Source organism: Chiloscyllium plagiosum, unplaced genomic scaffold, assembly GCF_037043375.1.
Source record: "Chiloscyllium plagiosum isolate Xiang-an unplaced genomic scaffold, Cpla_swu_hap1 HiC_scaffold_39, whole genome shotgun sequence".
Lineage (NCBI taxonomy): Eukaryota > Metazoa > Chordata > Chondrichthyes > Orectolobiformes > Hemiscylliidae > Chiloscyllium > Chiloscyllium plagiosum.
Genome location: NW_028270177.1, coordinates 5,326,854 through 5,340,428, shown reverse-complemented (window position 1 = coordinate 5,340,428; position 13,575 = coordinate 5,326,854). Strand labels below are relative to the sequence as shown.

Genomic DNA, 13,575 nt, shown 5'->3' with positions numbered 1-13,575 from the left:
AGACTGGGCCTCCAGTTAATGTCTCAAGTCAAATCCAGTACTTCTCACAATGCAGGACTCTCACACTGAAGTGTCAAATTAAAGTTTTGTGCTCAAGTTGCTGGAGTGACACTTGAACCCACAACACTCAGTCACAGTTGAAAGTGCAAGCCATTGAGCTGACAATGTTTGAATTTGAGTAGCTGTGCCCTTTTATAAGGTTTGGATTTAAACACCTAGATATCGCTTAAACATATTGGCATTCTGTACTCAAATTAACTACTGATGCATATAAGGTGTGTTAAGGCAGGTTAACTGGTGTGGCATTTATTTGCAGAGCTGATCGTTTACATGGTATCAGCAACACACCTACCAAAAAATACACTGAAGAAGTCATCTGTAGATCTTTCATGGATATTCAGGCATCACTGCCTGGCCCAGCACATATTGTCCATCGTGAAGTATCTAGCAGTAGCAGATGGTGAAATGTTGCTGTTCATGTTGCACAGATACAGCTGGCGGAGAGTTCCAATATTTTGAACCATCGATAGCAAAGAAACGACAGCATGAGTAAAGCCAAAACAGAATTTTATCAAAACCTTTGGCTGTTCATAAAAAACAAGGTATTAACCATAACCAACCAGCCAGCGCTTGTAAAGTAAAACATCGGATACAATGGAACAGCATTTGGCAAACAATCATGGCATGATGCATCACAATGACAACGGGTTTAGTGCAGCCAATAGACTCTCAGTGTGGTGTCCTGGAGAGTGCTGATACACTAAGCCCTGGTCTTCACAGGCAGGAAGAAGCACATACATGCACTGCATTTGCTCCAAGTCAAGAAAATAAGTGATAACCCTTCACTTGTCAGTGCAATATTTCGAGCAATCAGTATCAGTCCACCTTGTCTAAAATTTAAACAAATTTTAGCAGTTTCTAAGTGCAGGTACATAGCTTCTTTAAAGGAGAGTTGCAGGTAGATAAGATAGTGAAGGTGGTGTTTAGTATGCTTTCTTTTATTAGTCAGAGCATGGAGTATAGGAGTCGAGAGGTCACGTTGCGACTGTACAGGACATTGGTTAGGCTGCTTTCGGAATATTGTGCGATTATGGTCTCCATCCATATCAGAAGTATGTTGTGAAATTTGAAAGGGTTCAGAAAAAGAATTACAAACAAGAATGGTTGCCAGGTTTGGAGGGTTTGAGCTTGAGGGAGAGGCTGAATAGGCTGGGGCTGTTTTCCCTGGAGCATCGGAGGCTGAGGAGTGACCTTATAGAGGTTTATAAAGTCTTTTCCCTGGGGTGGGGAGTCCAGAACTAGAGGGCATAGGTTTAGGGTGAGGGGGAAAAGATATAAAAGGGAACTAAGGGATAACTTTTTCACGCAGAGGGTGGTACGTGTATGGAATGAGCTGCCAGAGAAAGTGGTGGAGACTGGTACAACTGCAATATTTAAAAAGCATCTGGATGGGTATATGAATAGGAAGGGTTTTGAGGAATATGGGTCAAGTGCTAGCAAATGGGACTAGATTAATTTAGGATATCTGGTCAGCATGGACGAGTTGGTCCGAAGGGTTTGTTTTCATACTGTACATCTCCATCATTAACTGCTACATTCACCAAAGCAACCCTTCTGCCAGAGTCCGGATCAACCAACCAGCACTCTCCTCAGAGCGTTGATGGCATTGTCCTTTTGCTCCGGTAGTTCTTGCAAATTGTCCTGACAAGTATAACATACAATAGATTGACAAAATGTGTCTTTTTCAGCAATACTCTGTGATACCAAAATCAGAATGTTTTGTGGCTTGAAGGGAATTTGAAGGTACTGGTATTTCCATACAGCTGCTGCCCTTTGAGATGATTGAGTTTGCAGGTTTGGAATGCACTGTTGAATGAAACATGAGGAGTTACTGCTTTACATCTTGCACACTGCTGTTATTAGCCATTGCTGTTGGAGGTGTCAAGCTTTGAGTGTTGTTGGAGCTGCACAGATCCAGGCAAGTGGGGAGTATTCCATCACACTCCTGACTTGCACCTTTAGATGGTGGACAGGCTTCGGTGAGTTAGGAGATGGGTTACTTGTCTCTGATCTGACCGTTATTTAAAGTATCACATTAGAGCTACGTAAATATTAACTGGCAAGAAGCAAGTTTGTGAGCAAGATCTGGTGAATTGGAAAGGCAAGTGACAGAGACTAATTTTACAGGGAGATGCGAGAGGACCCTTCTTATCAATCTCCTCTTCATGACAATACAAGGTACTTTTCAATGGGTTACTAGCAGTGGACAGTGAGTGAGCGAGTGAGCGAGTGAGCGAGAGAGAGAAATTGATTTTAAAGTAACTTTTGCTTTTGCAAAAATTTTCTGGTATTCCCTCTAAACAGGGGACACCTCTCAGTTTTGATATAGCTCTCAATTCCTTTTTCCACAAAAAGACATACTAGGTTCACACGATAGCGTTGCTGTTAGCAGCATTCATGGAGATGTCAGAGCTGTACAGAAACAAGTGCATTTTCAGGACCAGATACACCATCAAACTGATTTCTGCCTCTTCACAACAGCCATCTCTATAACTTAGAGTTGTATGGTTAAACTGCAATTTTCACTATTCAGACTATAAACCAAGTAGTGGTTACTTGTAGGAATGGGTTGGCAGATCAATGGAGTATTTAACAAACCATGTCTAAACCATTAAGGAGATGTCAGCTGGTATCATACAGTGACATTTGATCAGAAGGCCTCAGCTTTGAATTAAACAGGAAATGGGACTACAGTCTGGCAGCGTCGATTGCTGGTGTCCTATAGCAACCATTTAAAGCTAGGATGGCTCAGCTTACAGCACTTGACCTTTCCAGAAAATTCTTCGCCCCAACAGACCAGCACTTTTTGCAAGACGGACTTAACCTTGCAGCAGAATCAAACCGGGGAATGACACCAAGAGATCTGCTGAACAAACTTTATCCAGACATGAAGGAAAGAGAAAATATGAGAGAGAGAAAGAGAGAGTGAGGGAGAGAGAGAGAAAGAAAAAAGAGCGAGCGAAACAATGAGAGAGAACATGAGAAAACAAGATCGGGAGTGAAGGGAGAGCCCTGCACTTCAGAGAAAGCTCAAAAATGTATTCATCCAAATTTAAGTAAAGTCTTGTCCTAGAGTTTGGCAATGATGCTTTAGAAAGAACAATTAAGAAAACACTGTTTGTAAAACCCTAAAAATCTGAAACACCTGGAAGGTTAAATCATGTAGAATGGTTGAGCTTTATACAGAACTTAAACACCAGTACAGACTAATTGGATCGAATTGCCCATTTCTTTGTTGTAAATTCAATGCAAGTGTTTGCAGTGTAAAAGATTACTGTGAGTATATAAAATCAGAGATTACATCACTGGGAAGTGATGCAAGATCACATGACTGCTGACCCATTCTCTTCAGTAACCTGGCAGCAAAGGTGACGTGTTGACCTATTATTTACTATGCTTAAAAAAGGGCTAACTTTTAAACTCTACATCAAAAGACTTGACCATACCATGTAGTGTTTGACTACAGTGCTTAGTTTCAGATTAATCTGTTCCAAATCAATGAACTAAACACTGCCTGTTCTTTTTGAATGCAGCAGGGGATCCAGTGTGAAATGATGTGTATTCAATGAGGAATTAAGGACACATTTAGAGATAGTCTTGGGTGAAGATGTGGTTATAAAATGCTGGGGAGGGAGTAGGAGATTTATTCCAACTTAGGAATGTTGGGTTACATAATGGGAGAACAAACCAATGCCAGGAACATCCTTAAAGATTAAATATTGAATGGTCATTCAGGTAGAGAGAAGGATTGAAATCAGAGAATTATTTAGCTAACAACTCGGCGTTATGTCTGAATGAATTAAAGGGTCTTCCACATTCATCAAAAAGGTGTCCTATTCCCCAATGCCTCATACTAATCTGACGATTATTCCACAATTCTACATAATTTCACATCAATGATCCAATTTAAAAATGCTTTTCTGACTGGATCAAAAAAAAAAGCAGAATTGACTGAAATCTCAATCTAAGCCATTTGGAAAAGCATGAATATTTAAAGTCTCACAGGAGGAGGCACTAAACTCCAGACGGACTGTGCACACACTGAATAATAACAAGATTTAAATCAGGTAGTACAGAAGGTTGAAATGCTGTTATGCGTGTAATCACAGTGCACCTTAACTGTTAACAACGACCTCCTGTTGAATCAGATGATGCAAATATACAGAAGACAGACTGAACATTTCTGTTGAAACTATTAATCTATTCAGCTCAAATGTACACTATATGATTTTCCAGATACAATTGTCTTTATACTTTGTGTGATAAACTACCAGCTTTGCAGTCAAGGGGAGACAAAGAATTGTCAAATGTAAATATTGCTAGCCAATTGCATGCTGTGAGGTCATGGAGACATTTTGACCAGCATGATCACTCACAAGCATTGATCATTTTCGTGCCCAGAATAACATCCTGTGGGAACATCATCCAATAATGGAAACTCAGGGAGAGTAAGGATAATATCAAAACTGACCTGCAAAAACTTAATGCGCGATTGATCTATGGTACTGCATAGAATTAACGTACAATGATCATATTAATTAATTCCAATGGAAATTGGACCAATTGTACAAGTACTTTGAGATGCAAACATGTAAGGGAATGTAACATGGAATCAAACCTGGGTCCTTGGCTCTGTGAGGCAGCAGTGCTAACCACTGAGCCAGTGTGTTTCTTGGGGAGAAGATGCAAGTTTGGACACTTGGATGCTAAAGTTCTCCACTCCCTGCAGGCTTTCCTCATCTCTTCAGAGTCTGCTGGAGACTCCGTGATTGAGATTAATCACAGTGAGCAGTCAGCAATTCCATTATCCTGTATCATTGGTGATGATTTAGGTTACCTTTCTACTTCGAGTAATTCCTATGTTGATAAAATTGGAAAGATTTTCAGCAAGTTTATGTTGCCTAACAATAAACGAACAGTAGCTCTCTTGATAGTCTCGTGCCACAGGTCAGTGATGTATGGGAGGGAGCATTACACCAGACTGGAAGCTCTCCTGTGCTCCCAGCTACATCAGACAAGATACAGCATTCCAAGAGGTGCCGATCAAGGGTGAAGATAGTAAAGAGGAGGGAACACAGCCAACAAAAGGGCTGCACAGTGGTTCAGTGGTCAGCACTGCTGCCTCCCAGCGCCAGGGTCTCCGTTTCGATCCTGGCCTCGTGCAACTGTCTGTTGGAGTTTGCACATTCTCCCAGTGTCTGCGTGGGTTTCCTCCGGGTGCTCCGGTTACCTCCCACAGTCCAAAGATGTGCAGGCCAGGTGAATTGGCCATGCTAAATTGCCCGCAATGTTAGGTGCATTAGTCAGAGAGAAATGGGAATGGGTGGGTTACTCTTTGGAAGGTCGGTGTGGACTGGTTGGGCCTAATCTAAAAAAAAGGAGACATTTACCAGAGTAATCATCTGGCAATGTTCAAAGTAATCAAACAGAGAGGATTGGTGTATGGTGAAAACCCAGACAACCATCTTCATCTGGAAAAAAAAAATAATCATGGAAAGAGAGCAGTAAAAAAACAGATGCATTTTGAATAATGCACAAATTCATTTTATCCAGTCAACACTGGGATTTAAGTCTCATGTTAGACCAGAACTTTAAGTGGGTGCACATGAATATACAATAGAAGTAGTGATCTAGGTCAAAGCACAGACACCAGCTTCACAAAACTTGATATCCCTGAAAAACAATTTTTTCTTCAAACTGGAAGTGTTATTTTCCTGATTACAACCACGGCTTTCATAAATTAAAACCTAGCTTACAATGGTATGGGGTGGGATGATAGCACAGTACACTATAACGAGTCTCAAAGAAATTTAACTATCATTTACAGCTGTAGGTCTATAATTAGATAAATGATATTCATTCACAAAATGATTGTTCCAGTCACAGTATTAATTGTTAACCTTTTAGTGTGGATGAAGAGTAAAATGTTGCATACTCTCAAAATTAAACAGAAGCTGTCTATGTATCCACATTATTCAGTAACAAAAACAGACAGACCAGTCCAGCTGAGAAATATCACTGTAACTCAGTTCTATAAAGGATATATATTGGAAAAATAGTTCTTTCAACTGCATTAATACGTAATAAAATACAGCAGGAACCCAATGCAAATCTACAAATTGCATTAGTATTTTGCAAAACGAAAGCACGTTGGTTAACTTAGTTAAATTAGAACTGAGACTTGGCCAGCCAAGTAACACTACTGAGAAATCTCTACATTGGAGTTGGCTTCAACCTGGAAATACACCATATGAACATTGCTGTAGAAATGCCAAATGTGTTCATTTTGAAAAAGCTTTGCCAAGCCACTTTCACTGCTGTATTAACCCTCTAATTTAAAGTAGGTTACTCCTCTGTCATTATAGGAGGAATTTTCCACAAATTCATTTACATATAAATGCACAAATGGTTGTTCAATGTAATTTCAAGACCTTTTCCAAAAAAAATACAGGAGATTCTACTTTGTCATATCCAGATTGCTGAAAGCTTTTCTTAAATGAATGATCTTTTCCATTCTCCGCTTTCAAATTATATATTAAATACAGAGTCCCTGAAATTCAGTGGGAAAATAATATTCCAGATCGCCAGCAGATTAATCAGTTTTTTTTAATGTCATGTGAGAAAGGACCCACCCCATTTTATCTTCCATGACAGCATTAGCCTTAAGGTAATGATCAAGCTTTGATACAAATGTTTGTATGATCTATGGTCTCTTTTTCCCTAAACCTTTGCAGTGAGGAACAGAGACAAACTGGGGCCATTGCAAAACTTCCACACTGTCAGAATGAGATCAGGAATTTAGCAGATGGTGGTCTGGGTGCAATGATGTGTCAGGGGAAATCGAAGATCAAGTTTTGAGAACGAGGAGGAAAAATGAAAACTGCAAATCCAAACTTTAAAAAAAAAGGCACAAAATGCAGGAGGAGTATAGCCTGGCAAGTTGGTGAGCAAGCTATTAACTTTCAAGTGTCCTACAGTTGATGTTGAATCAACTGTAGGACACTTTGTCCTACAGTTTGAATCAGGTAAAAAAAAAACCCGCTTTCAAAAAGACTGACATCATGTTGCTCCCAAACATCCTCCAGCATGTTATCAGATTGGGGAAAGTTGCAGGAGTAGGGAAAATAGGGATGAATTTTTTGAAAAGCAAACTAAATTATCCAGAAAACCAATTCATGAAACAAAACTGTGGCAACTGTGTCCCTCCATCCTTCAGCGCAGATATGAAGAGTCAGTCTGTGCTGGCAGGTCAAAAGACCTTGGAATAAGTCATTACTACTGATAGCTCAAAGCACAAAAAGCACATTCTTGCTGTGCTATTGCCATTGCAGTTTTGGACTGGATATTTTTTTAAAAAGTGTAGACATTCTTAAATTAGTTACAAGTGTGGAAACTTCCTTATGAATTCCCAACTCATTGGACCCAAAGGCTGAAGCGAGGAGGGGTTACAGCTTTTGTCTTTTGTTCAAAAAACAACTTTTTTTAAAAAACATTGTTTGTTCAATTTGCAGCAATTTTTCACACAAGTTCTGTAAATACCAGATAATACAATCCTAGTTCAATTGCAGATGCTACACCTTCAGTTGGAAGTCACATGAAAATCTTTGTAGTTGCACATTTCCCAGGTAGAGAAGGTTGAGAAAAGGCCTACGTGGTTGGTGATGAATGTTTATAGTCCAACAAGGGTGACATCAGATGAAAAAACTTTTTGTCAGTCTGCAGAATTTATTTTGTGATGTTCCAATAAGCTAACTTGTTTCTTACACTTCCGCATTTAAATGAAAACCTGGAATTACCAACAGGTAAGTCAACAGGAATTGGAAATAGCTTAACTTTTTTTTGTGTATATAAAAAGTGAGGGGGTGGAGATATTGGAGATAGGGGATTGAGTATCACAGTTGAAGAATTTAGGCCACTGGGATAAATGCTACAGCAAAACTGGAGTAATCTGGTTAGAGTTTTAATACAGCAATAGTAAATAATTGGCCTCCAGGAACTCTGCTAGCAGACAAACTCTTGCCGCATCCGAATAATTTGCAACAAGGCAGCTTGTACATCTTCATCCATGTGACCCTGGAAACAAAAGTGAAGAAAACATTACTTTTGTCCCCCCTTTCTTAAGGTCAGAAATGGAAGAAAACAGGTAAGAGGATGAGGTCATTCATACAATTGTGCAACAAAAAAAGGCCCATTCAGTCCACATGTGCCATGCCAGCTCTCTGAAAGAGCCAACCAATTTGCTCCACTCTCCTGCTCTTTCTCCATAACCCGGCAAGTTCTCATTTCTCTTCAAGCATTTTTCCAATTCCCTTTTGAAAATTACGAATGAATCTGCTTTCACCACCCCCTCAGATAGTGTTTATTTTAGAGTAAATTGTGATCTGGAATGCACTATCTCCCCTTGGCTTCTTTGCCAGATTCTTTGAATTCTGTCACATCTGGTTAATCACCTCTTCATCATGTTTACTCTATCAAAATCCCTCATAACTTTGGACATCTTTATTAAATCTCTCCTTAACCTCTGATGTTCCCAAGACACAGAATACCTGCTTCTTCAGTTTTTATAACCAAAGACTTTCCATCCTTGCTATCACAGCAACTGCACTCTGCAAAGTCTTAACATACTTCTTAAGGCCTGGAAGTGAACACAGTATTCCAGCTGAGACTGGACGCAGCAGTTTATGAAGATTTGGTGTAACTTTTCAGTATTATGTGGCCCACATTGAGACACATGATAAAGCAGAGCCAGAAGATGGAGTCTTTTGTGATGGTCATCATTTTGCAAAGAGATGTTCGAATGCCATATCACATATCTCAATTGACACTCCAGGGTGACATCAGAATCTTACCCAAGAACACAACTGCTTACATGGACAAACCCAAACCCCTCAGATTAAAGAAAACCACATGGGACCAACAGCATGAGCAACTGGTAAACTTTTACATCAGTTAACACTAATGGGATTAGAGTTCTGGTGATGCTCATTGAATGAGTTAACAGTTTTCAACTGCATTCATCAACCTTGCTGAGAAAATGTAACCAAATAATTTCAAAACATGGACAGGTCTAGGAGTAGGAAGGAGCACAGCAGGTCAGGCAGCATCCGAGGAGCAGGAAAATCGATGTTTCAATTTTCAAAAAGCCCGAAGCGTCCATTTTCCTTCTCTTCGGATGCTGCCTGACCTGCTGTGTTTTTCCAACACCACTATAATCTAGACTCACTTTTGCCTACATGAGTAGGAAGGGTTTGGAGGAATATGGCCAGGTGCTGGCAGGTGGGACGAGATTGGGTTGGGATATCTGGTCGGCATGGATGAGTTAGACCGAAGGGTCTGCTTCCATGCTGTACATCTCTATGACTCTATGACAACAGATTGCAACTCTTTTTACAACAGTGGAACAGCTCCAGAAACAAGGTTAAGCAACACAACTTATCCAGTTCTCCCCATCTGCATTAGCAGTGATTACTTGCACACAATTTCTCTTGTTTTGGCGGTTATTCCACTTTACCTGGGCAGCGTTGAGTAGGTGTGTTCGATAGATTGCAATGACCTCTCGATGTTGCCTGTCAGCATCCTACAGAACAAGGGGGAATGAGAACACCAAAACGTCACAAAATGCTGACTGTATGATCCAGCCATCAGTGCAGGACACAAATGATCAAATCACCTCACCTCTTAAAGTAAGGGAACGAATATCATTCACAAAAGGTTTGAAAACAAAATCATAGGATGATGATTGGTCAGTGTCAGCTGTGTCTCAGTGAGTGTCATGATGATTGTGAGTTCAAGTCCAACTCAAGGAAGAATAAAAGCTAACAAGCTCAGTCCTCTACTGAGCAATCAAGGGTAAGCTGGAGTCAAAGAAGTGTGGGGCAATCTGAAAATGACCCTCCCATTTCCCCAACCACCATCTGCCCCACCAGATAGTGACAGGAGAACATGTATCAGACTTTTCACTCAACAGAGAGCTCTATAGTGGTGAGGGAGCAAGTCATCCTTGATCATGAGGGATTGGCTCAGGTCACACTGAGGGAGATACTCGTTCCAATGAGTCAGGTCCTGTCGGCCCTCTTGATGGGCAGACCTGAAACACTGCACAGTATTATTTCAAAAGAACAGAAAGGGAGGTAGCTGTCATGTCTTGGTCAATATTTACTTACTTGAAGGAGGAATGCGAATTACAGACGAGTTAGCCTGACTCAGGTAGCGGAGAAAATGCTACAGTCTACTGTGCGCTGAGTATTTGGAAATCAGTGGCATGATCAGACAGAGTCAGCATGGATTTACAAAAGGGAAATCACACTTGGCAAATCTACTGCAATTCTTCATGGATGTAACTCAGAATTAACTAGGGAAGCCAGTAAGTATGGTTCATTTAGACTTTCAGAAGGATTTCAATAAAGTCCCACATAAAAGATTAGCACGCAAAATTAAAGTCTATCAGATTGGGGTAGTGTGTTGAAATGGAAAAAACATTGGTTGACAAGACAGGAATCTGGAGGAATAAATGTTTTTTTCCCCAATTGGCAGGCAGTGAATAATGGGGTACCTCATGGATCAGTGCTAGGACCCCGGCTATTTGTAACATATATTAATAATTTAGATGAGAGAACTAAAAGTAATACATCCAAACTGTCCCAGGGGGAATATGGTGGTGGGAGGGTGAGCTGTGAGGAGGCTGCTTCAGTGTGATTTGGACAGGCTCGGTGAGAGGGTAGATGCAGTATAGCGTGGATAACTGAGAGGTTATCCACGTTAGCAGCAAAACAGGAAAGCAGATTGTTAACAGAAAGGCTATAAATTTAAAGGGGAGAATGTTCACCAAGACCCAAGTGTCTTCATGCACCATTTATCAAAAGTAAGCCCACAGGTGCAGCAGCTGGTGAAGGCAAATGGTATTTTGGTCATCAGAATGAGAGGATTCAAGGACACAGAATCCCTACAGTGCAGAGAGAGACCATTTGGCCTATCGAATCTGCACCAACCCTCCAAGGAGTATACCACCCAGATCCAACCCCCATCCTATCTCCCCTAATGTACACAACCCACAGAGACAGGAATAGAATGTGCAAACTCCATACAGACAGTCACCCAAGGCTGGAATAAAACCTGGGGTCTTTGGCGCTGTAAGGCAGCAGTGATAACCACTGAATTGCTATATGGGGTGAAGATGTCTGGCTGCAATTCTCCAGCATCTTGGTGAAACCACACCTGGAATATTACACAGAGGTTTGGTCTCTATCCGAAGAAGGAAGTTCTTGCAACACAAGGTTACCAGACTGATCCTGGAATGGCAGGACTGAAGTAGGAGGTCAGATTGGATCAGTTCAAGTAATATTCACTGGAGCTCAGAGAACAAAGGGGGAAATCTCAAAAACCTATAAAATTCTAACAAGACAAGGGGTAGATGCTGGCAGCTTGTTCCGGAGGACTGGGGAGTTCAAAGCTGGGGTCACAGTCTAAGGGCACGGGTTAAACCTTTCAGGATTGAGATGAGGAGAAATTTCTTCATCCTATCACAGACACGAGTTGATACCAAAGCATTATAGGATTTCAAGAAGTTGGATATAGTGCTTGGGGATAAAGAGATCAAAGGATATGGTGGGAAAAAGCAGGAACAGGTTGTTATGTTGCATTGTCAAACATGATCATATTGAATGGCAGAGCAAGATCAAAGAACTGAATAGTATACTCCTGCTTTCTATGTTTCTAGGTTTATCCCTCAACCAACATCACAAAAACAGACACTTTGGTCACTATTAGATTGTTGTTTGTGAGTTTTCAGTATGCACAACTTCTGCAGGCATCACAAGGTACTGACGCTGCAAGTGACATCCAGGCATTCTGGAAATTAATAACTGAAGAAAAACCTGTAATGCAGAGCCCTCATAACTATACAGCACAAGGTAGTGGAGACCACCCAACAAATATATACAGCAGGGGTAAAGGTACTAGAGACTGCCCAGAGGTATACAGCACAGTAAATGTACTGGAGACCGCCCAACAGATGTATACAGCACAGGGAAAGATACAGGAGGAGACCGCCCAAGAGGTTCAGTCGGGGTAAAGGTACTGGAAACTGCCCAGAGGTATACGGCACAGGGAAAGGTACTGGAGACCCCCAGAGAGCAACAAAACTGTAGGCAGCTGAGCTACTACAAGGAGACAGAAAAGACTGGAATTAACAGAGGAAGGAGAAAGCCAGTCAAGACAGCCTCACTATTTATTCAGATAGAGACTGATTTGTACCACCACTCCACTTACCTCCATCTCACATCCCTCAATAATCTTACTCAAGCAAAGGCTTTCTCTTGACAGCTCCGACAGCCACACCCTTTGGTTACCACTAACTTTTATATGAAAATCTACTTCATGATTGCACTCTTTTGGTTTATCTCTAATGAGATTGCAGAAAGAGAGTGAGCGAGAGAAAAAAATCTGACAGCGAAAGATATATAAATGCAAACATATGAGTGAAGAATAGGCCAATCATCCCTCAAGCATGTTCACCATTCAGTAAGAACATGGCACTGTGACTGAACATCAAATTCACATTCCCATTGATTCCTGATAACCTTTCACCCCACCTTGCTTTCCAAGAATCTATCCATAATATAAAAAGAAAAGAAATGGGATGCAGGAAATGTGAAACAATCCCTGTGGTACACTAGACATTACACCTTAACAACCTGAAATTTTTGTCAACTCTGCTTCCTGTTCATCAGCCAATCTGTACTCCATAACAATATGCTAATATTTCCACCAGGAGCTTTCATTTGTGACAATGAGGATTGATGTGGAAACAGGTCAAGCTGCCATAGCCCCAAAGGATCATAGGAGTGCTCGCTCAGACAGAGACGATGACTGGTAGTGGTGGAGGAGTTGGTCATCACCTCCATCCCCACCCTCATCCACCTATCATATTCTTTGCTACCTTCTCCACAGCCCCACCCCTCCTCCCATTTATCTCTCTACCCCAGAGGCTCCCTACCTCCATTCCTGATGAAGGGGTTTTGCCCAAAACGTCGATTTTCCCGCTCCTCGGATGCTGCCTGACCTGCTGTGGTTTTCCAGCACCACTCTGATCTAGACTCTGGTTTCCAGCATTTGCAGTCCTCACTTTTGCCCAGTTGATCTGTAAGCTAACCCGTTCAACCTGCCTTTGGCCACTATCCCTTAGTACCTTTGCTTACCAAGCATTTATCGATCTCAGATTTAAAATTAACAACTGACCCAGCATCCAGCAGTGGTTAGCCCTGCTGCCTCACAACACCAAGGACCTGGGTTCGATTCCAGCCTTGGGTGACTGTCTGCGTGGAGTTTGCGCATTCTCCCAGTGTCTGCGTAGGTTTCCTTTGGGTGTTCCGGTTTCCTTCCTCAGTCCAAAGATGTGCAGGTTCGGTGGATTGGCCATGGGAAATTGCCCATAATATTCAGGGATGTGTAAGTTAGGTGCATTAGTCAGAAGTAAATGTAGAATTATAGGGTAGGGAAAGAGTCTGGGAGGGTTAT

At 41.4% G+C, this 13,575-nt stretch overlaps 1 protein-coding gene across 10 annotated transcripts in view; it reads right to left on the bottom strand.

Moving 5' to 3' along the window:
• Positions 1-275: 275 nt before the first annotated feature.
• The window catches only part of LOC122540891 (uveal autoantigen with coiled-coil domains and ankyrin repeats protein-like), a 162,656-nt gene continuing 149,356 nt past the window's right edge, over positions 276-13,575 (bottom strand). For all 10 annotated transcript variants that reach the window (XM_043677132.2, XM_087981284.1, XM_087981286.1 and 7 more), the window contains 2 exons: positions 9,572-9,637; positions 276-8,133 (listed from right to left, as the gene is read on the bottom strand). In XM_043677132.2, coding sequence (XP_043533067.2) covers positions 8,062-8,133; positions 9,572-9,637 — 138 coding nt within the window. In that variant the 3' untranslated portion in view covers positions 276-8,061. The remainder of the gene's footprint in view (positions 8,134-9,571; positions 9,638-13,575) is intronic.